Here is a 17761-nt window from a genome sequence, read left to right on the forward strand (position 1 = left end):
AGTGAAAAACCAAAGCATAAAAATAATTCGATGAGTAAGAATAAAATTCCCTCTTCTGAGGTAGCGGGGCCAGGCCCCTCCTTGCGGCAGGCACTTCCCCTTTTCCCGGAGGAGCCAGGCCCGCTGGCTGACTCAAGAGAACCACAGCCATGGCCTTATCCCGGGACGGGGCGGTCTGGCAGCCACGCGCGCCCTCGTGTGGCCACGGCCGGGACTGCATCCCCAGAAGGAAGGCGGCTGCCACTCTCAAGCCCCGCCGCCCCGTGGATGGCGGTCCCCGCGTGGCTGCCGCCCTCGCCCTAGCTTAGCTTAACTAAACGGCGGTGCCCGTGGGGCTACCCACTTCCGTCCTGCCCTCTCCGCAGCCCGGTAATCCGGCCCGAGCGGAAGTGCGCTGACCGTGCGGGTCCCCCTTCCTAAGAAGCGGAAGCGCCCCCCCGCCGCCGCTCCGTCTAGCCCCCCGGAGCCGGGCGCGTCGGGTTCCGGACTGTCCCGTGTGACGTGGCTGCGCGCCGGGGGTGGCTCCGGGCCGGGGGCCTAGTGGCGGGGCTGGGCGAGGCAGAGCTGGGGCGGGGCGCGAGACTGCAGCTGGATGGCCGGGCCCGCCCGGAGCGCTGCAGCTGCCGCCGCCACCGCTGCCACCGCACGGTGAGTGATCGCTGGACCCTCAGGCCCGCGTCCGGGGCGGGATGGACCGTGTGGATTCCCAAACCGGTCGCGGCTCGTCCAGACTCTAGGAGTGGAACTTGCCTGCTTTGGACTCTTCCTTACCCCTGTCGTTCCACACCCTGCCCCTCATCCTGCCCCGCTGCCCCGCTTCTTGTCCCCTCCTTCCACCAGACACTCTGGCTCACTTTCTTGACTCTCCTTTCTCTTGATTTCTCTCCATACCCCATACTTCTCAGCTAAACCTGTGGTCCCCCCGCTTCTGCATGACCCGCCAAGGACTTGACCTGGCTAGGGCCTGCCTTGGTCCAGTGAAGCTTAGCTTTTTTTTTTTTTTTTTTGGTGGTGGTGATGGTGGCTGTAGGGGGGTCTCACTAATTAAGACCTGAAGATCCCAGACATAGGCTTCTAGTCCACCAACCAGAGGCAGATAATTGCTTTCTTCCCATCCATTAGCAAATGAGGAAACTGAGGCAGTTCAAGGTCACAGTCAGTATAAGACAGGGCAGACCACATTTAAACTTTCCAGAGTGAACTTCTTGCTTGGTTGACTCACATCCCCATCCGGTGATCTGTCTGCACAACACATTCCTTCTGGGCGTGCTTCAGGCCTCCTCTGGCACACAGAGGGCTTACGTTCCCTCCTCCGTGCCAGCAGCTACCTGCATTATCAAGCTCATCTCATATCCATAGCTCTGTGAGGGAGACATTACCCAGCTCCATTGCCTGATGAAGACACTGAGGCAGCACGAATTGCCTACAGTCAAGCAGCTTAAAATCTAGATCACCCAATTAGTTAGCCACAGGTCACCATGTCTGTGGCACTGGCATCTGTGAAGCATCTCTTCTCCTCTGCCCCACCTGTCTCTTGGTACCCAAGAGAGCATTTAGGAGGAAGAGGTTTGGACCACTGCTCAGTTTCCCCACCTGTGCTCCTCAGTGCTACCCCATCAAGCTAGACAGTGCTGGCCTTAGACCCTGGAGTGTCTTCACAGCCACATCCTGGCAGTCAAGCCTCTCCTGGCAGCTAGAGACACCCAGCAGGGATGGGCCCTCCGGTGACTGAAGAAAGCCCAGCCAGTGCCTCACCCAGTCATTAGGGAAAGCTTAGCCTCAGGCGGACACATTGACACACAAGCTGGAGCCAGCTCAGAAGGAAAATATGTGTGGTTCTTGGAAGAAGTGTAGAGGAGCAGAGAACCCCTTTGCTCTGTGCACCCACCGTTGGGGTTCTGTGTCCTCTGCGGAGCAAGCGGGAAGGTGATGCCATGGCCACTTGAGACGGGAGGAGGAGATGCTGTGCTTCTTAAGTGGGTATGTGGTCCAAGGAGACAGCTCACATAAGCAGTCTTTTTGTTTTCTAGCACCTGGCATGCCTGGATGTTCCTGCCCTGGCTGCGGAATGGCAGGCCAAAGGGTCCTCTTCCTCACTGTCCTTGCCCTGGAGCTCTTGGGAAGGGTTGGAGGTTCTCAGCCAGCCCTCCGGAGCCTGGGGGCTGCAGCTGCCTGTCGCCTGGATAATAAAGAAAGCGAATCCTGGGGGGCTTTGCTGAGTGGGGAGCGACTGGACACCTGGATCTGCTCCCTCTTGGGCTCTCTCATGGTTGGGCTCAGTGGGGTTTTCCCCTTGCTGCTCATTCCCCTGGAGATGGGGACCATGTTGCGCTCAGAAGGTGAGTGACCCTTCAGTGGCCCTGAGGATCAGCTAGAAGCCGGGGAAATATACTGCTTGTTCTTGGGAAATGCTAGGTCTCATGTACCAGATACAGTATCTCTGGGATGGAGAGCAGTGTCTCCTTGGTCCTGTGGGAATAAGGTGTCCATATTCACCTGTTCATCCATGCATGCATCTGTCTCTTCTTTCCTTCAGCAACCACTCCCCAGACTCAGTATGAGCAGTGGCTGGCAATATGGCTGCCATACTACCTGGGCTCAAAATCCTGGCTCTGCCACTCACCAACTAAGTAGAACATGAGGCAAGTTACTTAACCTCACTCTGCCTCAGTCTGCCAGACTTTGAAATAGGGATAGTAAGTCTGAGCGTATAGTTCAGTAGTAGAATGATGCCTACAGGTTCAAGGCCTGGGTTCAATCCCCAGTACCTCCACCACCCCCCCCCAATGAAAATAGTACTATTACTAACTTGTGAGCTTTAGATGGAGCACTTGGAGGGTTGCCTGGTGCAGGGAAGGGGCAGGTGTTGAACCCTGGGTACAAAGGGGAGCAAGTGCCGCCTCCCCTCCAGTTTTGGTTAGTGCTGTAAAGGCTAGGGATGTAACGCAGCTGGTATTGTACTTGCCTGGTATGCAGGACTTCAATCCCCAGCACTGAATAAAACTGGATATGGTAGCACATACTGGAAAATCCCAGAACTGGAGTGAAGGCAGAAGAATCAGAAGTTCAAGGTCATCTTTAACTACATAGCCAGGCAGAGGCCAACCTGTGCTACATGAAACCCTTTCTCAAAATATAAAAAGAATGTAGGGCTGGAGAGATGGCTCAGCTCTTAAGAGCACATTCTGCTCTTGCAGAAGATCCAGATTCACTTCCTGGCACTCATGTCAGGGAGCTCACGACTGTAACTACAGTTCCAGCAGGACCCCCTGGTCTGGGCAGGCACCTGCACGTGTGCACAGGCATGTAATTTAAAAAGAACAGATCTTTAAAAAAGAGGGGCTGGTGGGATGGCTCAGTGGGTAAAGGTGCTTACCCTACAGGCCTGGCAGACTGACTGCATTCCTGAAACCCATGTAAAGGTGGAAGGAGGGAACAGACTCTGCAGAGTTGTCCTCTGTCCTCCTCACGTGCACCCATGTGTCCGTACTCACACGCATCATGTGTACACAATAATAATAAAATAAGTAGAGTGAATGCCCTCAGCCTTGGCCATCTGCCATGCTCAGGAACCATTCACTAAACCAGATGGCTCCTGGATGATGGTGTCTGTCTGATGGTTGGTACCAGTTGTGAACCACACCCTCCTGGAGCCTGTCATGCTCATGCAGCAAGTGTCCTTCAAAGAGCCCGGGGGTAGCTCTGGTAGAATGCTTACTTGGTATGCGTGAGGCCTGGGCAGGGTCTGTGCAGGATGCACTCGGGAGTACTGGCTACATTTTACAAGTGGGGAGCATTTGCTTTCTGGATAGCTTGGACATAGTGTCGCCTGAGGGTCACCCCACCACCAGCTGCATCTGTCCTCTAGGCCTTAGTTGCTTTATCAACTGATAAGCACTTCCAAATCTGGATATGCAAGCCAGAAAAATTCCCCAAATTCTGTCAGTTTTCTACAGGTGGTACTAGTTGAGAGAAAGAGAGAGAGATTCCCATTTAATGAGCATTTGCTTTATTCTTTGTGGTTTAATTCTGACAAGATCCCATTTATACATGGGCAACTGCATCTCAGAAGTTATCTTCGGGATGCCAGCAGATAGGTTGGAGAGCTGGGATTTGCCAGGGTCCAAGCCCATCTCTTAACCAATATGCAGTAGCCAGTGAGTCCACAATGGTTCTTCAGACTGTTAAGTGTTTCTCCTGAGCACTCTGCCCTTGTTGGCTGGGCCTGTGGGTTTAAGAAGAGCTACCCAGAAAACCAGTAGCCCAAATGCAGCCCTTGGAAGCTTGCAGTCTAGAAATGGGTGAGCTTGGGAGCAGAGCCTCGGCCCAGGACCTCATGTCTCTGCTTTGCAGCTGGAGCCTGGCGTCTGAAGCGGCTGCTCAGCTTTGCCTTAGGTGGACTCCTGGGCAATGTGTTTCTGCACCTGCTGCCAGAGGCATGGGCCTACACCTGTAGCAACAGCCTCGGTGAGTGAGACCACAGGGCAGGATAGGAATGCAGAGCTGTTGCACATGCCCAGAGTTAGCCTAAGCCCTGCCAGTTCTACAGGGGTGGGGAAGGATATGGGAAGAGAGATCCAAAAAACCTTGTCTGAGAGGGAAGGTCTAATCCCGATGCCCTGGCCTCTTTGGGAGTCCTAGGGCCCAGCTTCCGTTCAGCAGGCCCCCCCCCCCCGCAGTTCCCCCACCTCCTCCCTGGACTAGCCCTGACCTAGGTCTCATTCCAAATGGCTCCCTTCTAGCCACTGGCTTGGCATGGCCTGTTAGTGCTCCCCCTGCAGGTGGTGAAGGACAGAGTCTGCAGCAGCAGCAACAGCTGGGGCTATGGGTCATTGCTGGCTTCCTGACCTTTCTGGCATTGGAGAAGATGTTCCTGAATGGCAAGGAGAAGGAGGGCCCCAGTCAGGTGAGCCACAGGCCCCAGAGCCTGGATATGTCAGTTTTGGTTTTTGGTTTTTGGTTTTTGGTTTTCTAAAGTAAGTACCCAGGGCCTGGAGAAGCCCAGGGTCTGAGTTAAGTATCTCCTGGCTCTCTTTCCTGAGAGCTGTGGGAGGGGGGGCCAACTTCTTTAGGAAACTCCTGAGAGTGAGTGTCAGCCTCTGAAGCAGTTTGGTCTTATAGATGGATAATGACAGTAGTGTGGGGTTTAGGTCTGAGGAGTCTGGGGAACCTAGCTGATGGACCAGCAAAGTCTAGCCAGATCAAAGAGGTATTCGGTGTCTCTTGCCCTTCTCTCTTTCTGCCTGCCTGTCTGAGTGGGGGGCATCTAATGTCACCTCTCTCCTTCTTCTGGCCGTAGACCCCCAGCAAAGACCCCACTGCTGCCGCGCTCAATGGAGGCCACTGTCTGGCCCAGCCGGCTGCAGAGCCCGGCCTGAGAGCCGTGGTCCGGAACCTCAAAGTGAGTGGCCCATGAGGGCCCCCCTCCTGCAGCTGCAGAGCTGAATGGCCAGCTCAGCTCTGCCTGCCTGGCTCAGCCCGGCTTTCTCTCCCTTCACCTAGGTCAGTGGCTATCTCAACCTGCTGGCCAACACCATAGACAACTTCACTCATGGGCTGGCTGTGGCCGCCAGCTTCCTTGTGAGCAAAAAGGTAAGGAATGGGGCAGGTAGAGTTCTGGCATTTCTGTTGGGAATGATACCAGTGTCCACCAATTTGACCAACCTTCAAGTCTCTCTGCTTCTTGCTTTGGGAAGCCCCTGCCCTACCCCTCTCTCAGTGCTAGCCTCTTCCTCGTCCCCCTTCACCTTTATTGTCCTCAAAGACTTACTTGCATGTGCGCGCTGGTATCACATGCTTGTGTGCTCTTGGAGGCCAAAGATCCTCCAGCTCCATTTGGGACCCTGGAGCCGGAGTTAGACAGTTGTGAGCTACCTAGTGGGTGCCGGGAACTGAACTTGGGTCCTCTGGAAGAGCAGTAAGCACTCCTACCCTCTAGTCCCCCACCTCCATCACACCTTCTGTCCAGTTCTGCTGTTCGTGTTGCCAGGACGCCTCCTTTGCCGCCTCTATCGGGCGATGCTTCTCCCTTCCTTCACCTCTACTGTCTTCTATGCTCCGGCCCCAGTGGCCCCCCTACCCCAACACTGGCTAGTCACTGTGCCTCTTCCTGGAATGTCCCTCCTCCCACTCTGGGAACAGCTGACTCCTCATCCCTGGGGCCTCCATTTAAATGTACTTCAAGAGGCCCCTGTCCTCCCAAGCACGTCGATTCTCCTCACAGCACTGCTCCATGTGGAGCCACACAGGTGGTTGCTTTGTAATCTTGTTCAGGAGGCACGTCCAGCCGCAGCTTAGGGGCTGCACGTGTCCAGATGTGCTATGGATGCAGCCAGCACATCTGTAGCTGATACTCTGTTGCAGTATTAAGGCTTTGCCTCCTTTGGTCTCTACTCTTTCCTATAGCTAGTGTCCTGCCCAGAGCAGACTCAAACAATACATGTTTGTAGAGGGACTGGGTGTGGGGGAAGCCTAGCTACCCAGCAAAGGCATCAGACTCAGACTCCCATCTCTGCAGATTGGGCTCCTAACCACCATGGCCATCCTCCTGCATGAGATCCCCCATGAGGTAAGTGCCCAGAGGGTGGCCCCAGGGCCAAAGATCCCAAGGTTCCCAGAAGTGGGCTGGGGGAGGACACAGCAAGGTACTGACCCACTGGCAAGATAGACAAGAGGCTGGGTGTTCATGTGGTCTGGTTCTGGGTGAACATCTGGGCCTTTCCTCAGGTGGGTGACTTTGCTATCCTGCTCCGGGCTGGCTTTGACCGGTGGACTGCAGCCAAGCTACAGTTCTCTACAGCCTTGGGGGGCCTTCTGGGGGCCTGCTTCGCCATCTGTACACAATCCCCCAAAGGAGTAGGTACGAGAGTGGTGGTGTTCAGTAGAGGTACAGCAGCCAAATGGCACTGTTGCCCCGCTGCTACTGGGCTAGCGTCTGCCTGGTCTCCCCTGCAGGAGAGGGTGGGGTCCACACAGTCCCCTGAGCTCACGCCCAGCTGGTCCTTCCCTACAGAGGAGACCGTGCTCTGGATCCTGCCCTTTACCTCTGGAGGCTTCCTCTATATTGCTCTGGTGAATGTGCTGCCTGACCTCTTGGAAGAAGATGACCCGTGGTGAGTGACCTACTGGACTGGCCATTGCTGGGGCCCAGGAGGAACTGCTGCTTGGCCCGCCCTGTCCTCGAGCCTAAGTCTCCCTCTCCCAACAGGCGCTCCGTGCAGCAGGTGGTGCTGCTCTGCTCGGGCACTGTGCTGATGCTGCTGCTCCCCCTGCTTGTGGAGTAGCCATTCCTGACATCCCACTCTGCATAGCAAGCAATAAGAGAACCAACTTGTCCTGTGACTGTGTGTGAGAGGCGGAGGGTGAACGCTAGAACCAGCCTCACTGGACAGGAGGGTGTGCGCGTGCAGCCAGATGTGTGCGAGACCGACACTGTGACCCCTGTGTGCAGAGCCCAGAGTAGCGCCTGCCCAGCCACCCGACTGTCATCTAGCAGCAGGAATGGTGGTAGCCCTAGTGCCAGCTCAGGCCTCACCTCTCAAGGGAAGCGGCCCATGGAGCCCGGGCCCCAGGGAAGCCAGAGCTGTCCTCCTGGGCCTCTAGCCCAATAGCCCAGGAGTAATTAAAGCTCTGCTCATATACCCGGGCCCCAAGCACCTTAGAGGCAGAGGCTGCACAGCTCTTCTCCGCTGTCCATTTTCCCAGGCCTTCCTACACCACCTCTACAGCCAAAGAAAGGGGAGGTGGGTGCTCTGTAGCCCCGGCCCCACTCAGCACTGATGCCCTCCCCTCCCCAGCACTGAGCATGCAGCCTCTCCAGGACCTCCTCCCAGGGCCTGCCAGTCTGGCTAGCTCATTCTTCCCCAGCAGATGCTCCCGGGCCTCACAGGCAGCGCTCAGTCCTCTACCTGCCAAGCAGCAGTCTGCAGAGTAGCCTCAGGCAAGCAGTCTCCTTGTGCAACTCCAGGATGCTCCTGCCCGCATGGGCTCCAGCAGACATGCCCAGGGCAGGGAGAATGAGCCTTGCTGCCCTTCCCTGCTCAGGCCCCTTGTCCTTTGGGTTGAGAGTAAGGTGGGGGCGGTGAAGGCTCCACATGGTCAGTGCTCAGGAATGTGAACTGGGAGAATGCTGAAGCCATAATCCCCAACTATTTCCCTTGGCTGACATCCAGGTACTCAGCTGGCCCACTCTACAGCCAGCCTCCAGCCCTGCTGCTCAATTGTGGGCGTTGGAGAAGTGGTCACTGAACAGTCTGAATGATCCCAGAGCAGTTATGCTGTGGTTCATCTTCATCTGTAAATACCTGTTCTATAGATATAAATAAATATTGCCTAGACTGCTGCCTGTCCCACATACTAGCGCAGAGCTCTTGCTACGCGCTCGGCCAGGTCCATTACACTTGCTGTGCATCTCTGGAGGTTTCTCATCTCCCTGCCTGTCTCATTGTTAGTGCTGTATCACAGGAATGCCTCAGCACCCATCCGAGCCCTCATCACCATCACTGATCTTGGGGTCCTGTGACTCTCCCTTAGCAGTTCTTATGGAGGGAGTTAGGACATGAAGTCATCTCCAGCTTTGACTTCAGCAGGACTGCAGATCATTTAAGAGAGCCAGCTGTGGTGTCCCACTGTAACCTCACATCTAGCAGTGGCGGCAGAAGCATCTGGAGTTCAAAGGCCAGCCTAGGCTACATGAAACCACCATTTTGAAAAACAAGGGGAAAAAAGAGGTCATTGGGGAGCATTGGACATAGTAACACATCAGTCAGAGTGTTCAATGCAAGGCCAGCCTGGGCTACATGAGACCCTGCCTCACTTGGCCTCCCCACACCACCTACCTCCCAAATAGTCAGGAGGAAAAAGGGCCTTTAGCAGTTCCCAACTGCACCCTCACCATCACACACCAGGGGGCACTGCTCCTCCATCAGCAGCCCACTGGCTGGGCTAAGCCATCTGCGCAGTGTCAGCCTCTAGTGCAAGTAGGTGGGAAACCAATCGCCTACCCCCTTAGCTGGGATGCTCAGCTGTCAGTGGTCTATCGGCACATCCATCAGCAATCCGTTCACCTGGCTGACATCGGTAAGCTCGCCATCCGGGGGCCTCGGGACTGAAGGGTAAAGCACAGCTGTCCTTCCTGCCAGCAGGTGCTCAGGGCTGCGGCTGTGGTGTGAGGCCCTGCCAGGTGGCTGACAAGCACACCGAGGATCACTGTCCCCACTGCACTCGGCCTGAGGGGTGGAGAAGGGTTCTGCTACAGTGTGAGGAAGCCAGCAGAGGAGAGGGTGGTGCCTGCACGTTCACCTGGGCCATGGCCAAGAGCAAACTATCTGGTCAGAAAGGAGGAGGGGCACCTAAGTCCAGGCCGGAGGACAAGTCAGAACCACTTGAGCTGCTCAGCTCCTGGACAAGACATAACCAAACCACAGCCAGCAGGCAGCATGCACTGCTCAGTGAGCCAGCACCTGGGGAGGGGCAGACCAGGAGAGCTGGCACGTGGCCCTGTGGAGGTATGGCAGTAGCTTGCTGTAGTAATGCCCACTGGGAAGAGGAAAGGAGGAAGTGGCAAGGAGTTTTTGCCTCTTTTTGGCAATAAAGTGGGATTTTGAGGATTAACAGTTTTGAAAGGCCACGGCTGCCAAAGCCACTGGTCACAGCTCAATGGAAAGATGATGGGCCAGACAAGGTGGCACATGCCTTTAATCCCAGCACTCTTGAGACTAATCTCAGAGGCCAACCTGATCTACATAGGAAGTTCCAGGCTGGCCAAGACTTCGGAGTGAGACCCTGTCTCAAAAAGGGAAGTGATGGACGGGTCTGAATCCCTGCCATGCCACCTCATTTCATTATGCTATAATTTCAGCCCAGTTGCTTACTTGCATCTGTGATAGGGGTACACCCAGGTCAGGGAGATGGATCAGTGGGTAAAGGTACTGACTACACAAGCTTGCTGATCTAAGTTCGATCCCTAAAACCCAGGTAAAGGTGGAAAGAGAGAACTGACTCCTGAGTTATCTTCTAATGGCCATATGTCTTGACCACAAGCATGGGCACAAAGTAAAAATAATATGTGGACTCTACAGTGGCTATCCTGATAAAAATTATGCATTAAGACCTATCCAGGGGCAGGGATGTATCTCAGGTAGTAGAGTGCTTGCCTAACATGGACTAAACCCTGGGTTCTATCCCAGCGCCACATAAAACTGGGAATAGCGGGGGCTGGAGAGATGGCTCAGTGGTTAAGAGCACTGGCCGTTCTTCCAGAGGTCCTGAGTTCAATTCCCAGCACCCATATGATGGCTCACAACCATCTATGAGATCTTGTGCCCTCTTCTGGCCTGCAGGGACACATGTATACATAATAAATGTTAGAAGAGTTGGCAATGGTGGGACATGCCTGTCACCTCAGCACTTGGGGGCTGGACTGAAGACTGGGGTGGGGCACCATTCAGAGCAGAGCAGACAGCGGGGTAAGGCTGGGTGAGAGAGAACAGCATGATGGAAGGTTAGGCCTGAATGGCTTTCAGAGTGGATCTTGCTCAAGGTTATTTTGTGAGCCAGAAAAATTGGACTGAAGGGTTAATAAGACCTGGTGAGAAACAGGATACCCACAAGCCCACAGTAGGGTTCATTCCAAGAACCAAAGCCCTAATCTTGATTTTATAAGGCAACAGGAACTAGATTTGAGCACTGAGATGCAAGAGGAGAATTCTAGCTCCTCTTTAGGGTCTTCCTTCTGAACTCCAAGGCCACAGGCCTCTAAAAGGGCAGAGCTGTGGCAGGGAACAGGGGAGAGGAGACTTAAGGAGACTGGCGAGGGGACTGGAGAAGACTCCAGGCAACAGCTGTGCCCTGTAACCCCGCCACAGGGTCTCACCCAGACAGCTGGTTGGGGCCATGGCCATCTGTGGGATTTTTGAGGCTGTAGCTCCTGAGGAAAAGACCTTCTCCATACATGCCACTCCCACCCAGAGTCCGTGGAGGGTAAGACAGACAGGTGGCAAGGAACAGAAAACACCTTTATTACCAACTTTAGCCCACAGACCAGTAGGCAGCCTAGAGGTGCTCCTACGCATAGTACTGTAGGTTGGCTTTCTTCTTGGCCTGTACCTCTAAGATGCCCTCCATGTAGTCCTCGTGCGTAAGCTCCGTGGCACCCCTGCGCAGTGCGATCATACCCTGCAGCCAGGACAGACATGGTCTAGGGTGCCTCCCTGCACCCTGAGTCCCAACTTCCAAATGCCTGGGCCCCTGACCTATCCAGGGAAAGGGCAAGGCTGAAACAATCCACCTATCCCCTGAGCACTCACCGCCTCCACACACACGGCCTTGCACTGGGCCCCATTGAAGTCATCAGTGCAGCGGGCCAGCTCCTCATAGTTGACGTCAGGACTGGAGAAAGGACAGACAGCACAGAGCTTGGTTACTCACGAGGAGGAAAGGGAGTGGGAAGCTGTCCTACCATGCATTCATTAGGCAGTAGAGTCAACTCCTTTCTGCTGGAAGGCAAGTTTCCACCCACCCTGACCTTTCTTCTCAGTATAAAATAAGGGGTGGAAGGTTAATGACATTAAACAAAGCTTATAGGATCCCTGATACTCCTGCCGTCTAGAACCCTCCATCTGAGATCCCAGGAACCAAGTTGCCTGAGGCAAGGAAACAAGGGGTTATGTAGAAAAAAGATAATATAACTCCACGGAGCCTGCATCAGCCAGCACAATGCAGCTGCCACATCTGTCCTCATATGCCCAGCACTGTTTAAGACATCATCATCATGGAAGGGTTGGGGATGTTTTAGCTCAGTGGTACAGTGCTTGCTAGGGCCCTGGGTTCAGTCCTCAGCTCCAGGGAAAAAAAGGGGGGGGGCATTATCAATGGCACCGGCCAGTGGTGGTGCACACCTTTAATGCCAGCACTCAAGAGGCAGAGGCAAGCAAATCTCTCTGAGTTCGAGGCCAGCCTAGTCTACAGAGCAAGTTCCAGCACAATCAGAGATGCACAGAAACTCTGTCTCAGGGGGAAACAACCACAACAAACATCATCACGGCCAATTCTCAAATAACAGAACACGCTTAGAGGGTTAGGCCACCTGCTGAAAGCTGTACAAGTCTGATCACCTGGTCCTGGTCAGTCTCCTAATCATGCTTGAATTGTGCCCACCTGCTGGGCTGTGGAGGCTATGTGTCTTCAGACAGGAGGGTGAGGTGCAGGTGACTGAGTACCAACCACAGCACCCAGAAATAGGGTCTGAGCCCCAGCAAAGTCTACCTCAGGTAGTGGGGGAGAAATGGAGGGTGCGTGCATGCATAGGAAGGGGACGCGTGGTCAGAGGCTGGGGAACCACAGCACAGGAGTGATGAGAACCGAGTGTCCAAAAAACGCTGTTGCAGCTGACCTGACATTCATCTTCCGTGAGTGGATCTGCATGATTCTGGCCCGGGCCTCCTCGTTGGGCATTGGGAACTCGATCTTCCGGTCCAGGCGTCCTGATCGGAGCAGGGCAGGGTCTAGGATGTCTACTCTGTTAGTGGCTGCAATTACCTAAGGACAAAGGGAAGCAGCAGCCTGAACTGAAGAGCAGTACATCCACCCACAGGCATAAGTCACGGCTGTAACAGGAGGCAGCCCAGGATGTGGGAAAGACAGAGTCCCAACTCTGTCAGTACTGGAGCCCAGGTCAGCCCACTGCAAGCTGCATTTTCTTTACTCACCTTTACTTGGGTGTTGGGCTGGAAGCCATCCAGCTGGTTCAGAAGCTCCAGCATGGTCCTCTGCACCTCCCGGTCCCCTGCCTTCTCACTGTCGAAGCTGTGGTGCACAGGAGCCCCAGATGCATAAGTACAGGCTATTCCAATTCATCCAGGAAATGGTTGCCTCACTTGAGGCTCCCAGCCCAGGGACTGGCACAGGGAGAGTGTCACCAATAGTTAACTGCAGCACTCAAAGCTTGCAGAGGTTTCTGGGGTCAGATGCTGGGCTGACAACAAACAATGAGCTGAAACAGCCAGGGCTAGGGCTCTGAGCAGTGCATGATCCTAGAAATCCCTAGGCTCAGAGTCAGGAGCCCAGGCATCCAACCCCAAGGAAGAGTTCTTGAGTCTGAAGACAATGGCTGTTCACTACCAGCGAACAGGTAAGAGCAGAAAACCAACCAGACACTGGGAAGGTGTCAAGGGGGTCTAGGGTGGGGGCAGACTCCAAGTACAGGCCGCACAAATCCAGCACTTACGCTAAGGAGCAATGGGTGACCTAGGACGGGTTTTAAATAGTCTCTCTGTGTACAACAGACTTTGAATACATGTGAGATGACCCAATTTCTCTTTTGAGAGCAATGTAGCAGCTGTGAGAATTTAGGAAGCAGACAGAAGAGTTACTGCCCAGGGAAAGGGAGGAGGATGGGAAAGAGTTGGAATTTAGCTGAGTTGGGAGTTCAGCTCCCACCCCATTCCTCTCCCCCAAGAACCCTATTACTCCCTTACCGCTTGGTACCAATGGCATCCAATTCATCAATGAAGATGATAGATGGCGCCTTTTCCTTGGCCAGGGCAAAAGCATCACGGACCAACTTGGCACCATCTCCAATAAACATCTGCACCAGCTGAGGGCCTGCCAACTTCAAGAAGGTAGCCTGAGAGAGAAGGGATAGATAGATCAGCCCAAAGGCACAATGGGCTCCAGGAATCTTCAAGCCCATTTCACACAGCTTCAAGCCCATTTCCCACTTCCTCCTCACTGGCCCTGCACACACCTTGGTCTGAGCAGCACAAGCTCGGGCAAGCAGAGTCTTCCCTGTACCAGGCGGTCCGTACATCAGCACTCCTTTTGGGGGCTGGATACCCAAGTTCTCAAACTTCTCTTTGTGGTTCATAGGCAGGACAATGGCCTCTACCAGCTGCCAGGAAGAAGCCCTGGGTGAGGAGAGTGATGCCCTGAGGGATCCTACAACCCTAATCTAATCTGCATATTTCCTGCAACACTCTACTCCCCTTCTCCTCCAACAGAAAGACATCAAAGTCCCCACTTCCCACCCTAAGGGCAGCCTCTCTAGAACAGCAGAATGAGGACAGTGGGCTGGGCACACGGCTCATCCAGTAAGAGTACCCGCTGTGCCAGCATGAAGAACTGAGTTCAAATCTCCAGCACCCATGTAAAACTCCAGGCGTGCCTATGACCCCAGTGCTGTGGAGGCAGTCAGGAGGATCACTGGGGTCTGCTGGCTACCAGCCTTATTTCAGGTTGAGTGAGGGACCACATCTCATAGGAAAAAGGTGGAGAGTGACAGATGAGGGTATTCGACATTTTCTGTGTACCTACACATGCACTCACACCACACACATGGAGGGAGGGAGGGAGGGAGGGAGGGAGGGAGGGAGGGAGGCAGGCATTGGGGCAAGAACAGGAGCCTGAGTAGAGTTTTTGCACTGGCCCTTTCTGGCCTTGGGCAAACCCTCCAATCTCTCTGGAACCCAGGCTACCAGCACTTAACACTGATTTTTTTTCCTCCCTAGACAACTATTTCACAAGGATAAAGGCCCAACAAGGGAATACAATCTGGTCAAATAGGTGAAAAAATACGAAAAGCTGGTGAGGCTCCTGGCAGTGGCCTCGCCTCCCTCACCTCCTGGATCTGCTTGTCCAGGCCCCCGATGTCACTGTATTGCTCTGTGGGCCTCTCGTCCACCTCCATGGCCTTCACCCGGGAGTCATATTCGGTGGGCAGGGTCTCCAGGATCAGATAGGAGTCTTTGTTCACACCCTGAGGACAGAACATAGAGCCTCTGCATTTGTCCCAGCTCTCTCCAATGGGCTGGGGGACAGTAACTTATAGTATAAAAAGAAGCTACAGACAAGGGAAACTCAAGAATCACAGACTGCAGAGAGAATTCCTGCAGCAGTGGCCAGTTCAGAGGCCACAGTGACCTAAGGCTGTGTAAGAAGCTCATTGGGGACGCCCTGCCTGGGCTCAGGCAACACTCACCACCAGGTCTCCCGGCTTCAGCTTTTCTGCATCCACCAACCCAATCACTGGCAGGAAGTATGTCTTCAGGACAAATCAGACAGAGGCAGTGTTAGTTAGTCCTTTCCCCACTGACCCCCATGCTGCCCCTTGCCCTCTGTCCATTACTGCGGCAGCCTTACTTGTCGTGTGGAAGTTTTGATCACAGCACACTTGCCCTTCCTCTGCGAGTCCAGGTCAATATTGGCACCATCCTCCTCCTGGTCGTTGGGATCAACGTCCAGCAACTAAGAAAGAAAGTGAGGCCAGTCCCTTGAAATTCCCAGAGTCCACTGCTGTGTGGGCCAAAACAATTCCCCACACTCATGAGGCCATAGGCTCGATCCCCAAACTAGCCTTAAGCTTAATAAAATACTTTTGAGCCAGGCGGTGATGGCACACTCCTTTAGCCCCAGCACTCAGGAGGCAGAGGCAGGTGGATCTATGAGTTCAAGGCCAGCCTGGACTACAGAGTGAGTTTCAGGACAGCCAGGGCTACACAAAGAAACCCTGTCTCAAAAAAAAAAAAAAAAAACAAAAAAAAAAACCAACAAAAACAAACAAACACCAAAAAGATCGATAAATGAATGAATAAAAAATGAAATATAGTGGCTATGCTAGAGGGTTGATAAAACCTTTGGTTAGGTGCTGCTTCTGATGAAAAGTTCATCACATCTTTGCAGGTCTATGTCTGGGAAGTGGGTCTCAGGTATAAGGTGTAATGAAGTTTGGCTTGTACCAACTCTACCCCTTTGGACCCCATCCCAAGATGTCTCCAAGCCCTACTGCCTCCCCCGATTCCCATCCACACACACACACACACCTCAATGACGTTGGAGACAAGGTATGGCAGGGTTTTGTTGACTTTGATTTTCTCACTGTTCTCTTTGATTTTGTCTTTCATGGCTTGGAGTTCATGGGTGACTCGCAACACTTCACTCTTCATGATCTGGGGCAAGAGAGCAAATGTCCAACCCTGGTTCAGCTTGCATTAATTAGGGGTCTGGTATCGATGAGGCCAGACTGCCCATGAGACCCATCCAACCAGGTCTACGGCTTTCTGAAGGCCCAGCCTGTCTGTGTCCAAACTGCAGAAGTCAAGACAAAAAGCCAGTTTGAAAATCTCCTGGTGAAGGAGCTGTGGAATGAGGGGGTGGGGGGACTGGATGAATCCCTCTCTGAGCCTGTTTCCTCTTCTGTAAAATGGGGACTTATTTTAAAAACTGGTGTTATAAGACAGTCTCATTATGTAGTCCAGGCTAGCCTGTTTTACAGATCCTTGAGAATACTTTGAAGACCTCTTTGGGACCGATAACTCCTCGTCTCCGGGTGGTCCCCAATCACCCTGTCCCTTCTCCCCTTTCAAGGCTTAGTTTCCTAATGTCTTTCTCTGGCCCCAGGCGATAGGCCCACAGCCTCTTGCATTCTGACTGTAAAGAAAGTAGACGTGTCTGGGGTCGGCAGGGCGACTCTTGTGGGGACTCCAGCCCCTGCACTGGAGCCAGGCGCCCACCTTGATCTCACTGTCCAGCAGCCGGGTGCGCTGGATGATCTCTTCTGTGGACATCTTGAGCACCTCCTCCCCAATGCCATCTTGCTGTTTAAGGAAAGGAAGACGGGCTTATTTACTGTTACTAAGGGCTGCCGTCCCTCGTCCCCACAGTCCCCTCACAGCCTGTTTCCCTGCCCCTAACAGCAGGATGAAGACGTCAGGACGTCTGCCCACGTCCCAAGAGGCACTGTGCTCAGTCCGAGCCGGACCTGAATTCCCAGCCACCTCCTTCCCAGCCCTCCAAGAATGTCTCGCCCTCTGGCCCAGGCTCAGGGACGCCCCTCGGGTCTCCCAGCACTCACCTCAGCTTCATCCCACACGGTCGCCATCTTCTCCTGCCGAGTCACTGGACTCTCGGGCGTCGGCAGCAGATTCATTTCCTGCATGAAAAGGCCGAAACTGGGAGCGCGCCCGAGCCCCTGCGGGAGCCCAGCGCAATCTTTCTCAGCGCCCTCTCTCCACCAGTGGCAAACTTCACCCACGATTCCTGACTCGACAGAGTTAGCTCCTTCTCCGGTGCCGAGCGAATCTGCCGCTCGGACTGCACGAACCAAACTAGGCCACAGGGCCCGCCCCGTGCCTCGCTGGTGGCTCGGGTTTGTGCGGGAGCGATAGGTGGGCTGCTATTGGCCGGCGCGAGAGCCGGGGCGGGGCCTGGTGCACAACAGGAAGAGGCGAGAGACAGGTGGAAGTCGCGGGGTCTTCCGGGAAATGTAGTTTTAACCTGGCGGGCGACTGAAAAGGCTTTTGCGGAGGCGCATGTTCAAGCTCAGGATCCGGGTCAACTCGAATTGAAAGATTTGTAAAATGCCGGGCGTAGAAGCGCTCACCTTTTTTTAGTCCCAGCACTTGGGTGGCATAGGTGGATCTCGAGAGCAGCCTGGTCTACAGAGCGAGTTCCAGGACAGCCAGGACTACAAGGGAAATCCTGTCTCGAAATAAAAAATTTTAAAAAGAAATAAAGTTAGAAAGAAAAGAAGGCCGAGCGGTGGTGGTGCACACCTTTAACCACAGCACTCAGAGGCTGAGGCAGGCCGATCTCTGAGTTCGAGGCCAGCCTGGTCTACATAGTGACAGAGTGAGTTCTGGGAAAGGCGCAAAGCTACACAGAGAAACCCTGTCTCAAAAACCAAAAACAAAAAAGAGGAGGAGGAGGAGGAGGAGGAGATTAGTAAAATGGCACTGCCTCCCCAACCATAAATGATGCATCCAGGTTG

At 54.1% G+C, this 17761-nt stretch overlaps 2 protein-coding genes across 4 annotated transcripts; one reads left to right on the plus strand and one right to left on the minus strand.

Moving 5' to 3' along the window:
- The first annotated feature begins 303 nt into the window (after positions 1–303).
- On the plus strand, positions 304–8353 carry Slc39a13 (solute carrier family 39 member 13). 2 transcript variants are annotated; one of them, XM_036186256.1, is made up of 10 exons: positions 304–648; positions 2031–2339; positions 4354–4467; positions 4743–4906; positions 5300–5401; positions 5503–5592; positions 6518–6568; positions 6727–6859; positions 7013–7112; positions 7208–8353. In XM_036186256.1, exons 2-10 carry the CDS (start codon positions 2039–2041, stop codon positions 7281–7283), a joined length of 1131 nt encoding a protein of 376 aa, XP_036042149.1. In that variant the 5' UTR covers positions 304–648; positions 2031–2038; the 3' UTR covers positions 7284–8353. The 2 variants fall into 2 exon arrangements, with proteins under 2 accessions (XP_036042149.1, XP_036042151.1); XM_036186258.1 differs by having other exon boundaries at positions 368–648; positions 4782–4906.
- A 2641-nt stretch (positions 8354–10994) lies between these two features.
- On the minus strand, positions 10995–17161 carry Psmc3 (proteasome 26S subunit, ATPase 3). 2 transcript variants are annotated; one of them, XM_036184646.1, is made up of 13 exons: positions 17027–17148; positions 16847–16924; positions 16506–16589; positions 15816–15941; positions 15136–15240; positions 14975–15037; positions 14615–14752; positions 13745–13888; positions 13476–13624; positions 12708–12804; positions 12392–12537; positions 11307–11388; positions 10995–11175 (listed from the first exon to the last, which is right to left on the minus strand). In XM_036184646.1, exons 2-13 carry the CDS (start codon positions 16919–16921, stop codon positions 11065–11067), a joined length of 1320 nt encoding a protein of 439 aa, XP_036040539.1. In that variant the 5' UTR covers positions 16922–16924; positions 17027–17148; the 3' UTR covers positions 10995–11064. The 2 variants fall into 2 exon arrangements, with proteins under 2 accessions (XP_036040539.1, XP_036040538.1); XM_036184645.1 differs by having other exon boundaries at positions 16847–17161.
- Between the last annotated feature and the right edge of the window lie 600 nt (positions 17162–17761).

Source organism: Onychomys torridus, chromosome 4, assembly GCF_903995425.1.
Source record: "Onychomys torridus chromosome 4, mOncTor1.1, whole genome shotgun sequence".
NCBI lineage: Eukaryota > Metazoa > Chordata > Mammalia > Rodentia > Cricetidae > Onychomys > Onychomys torridus.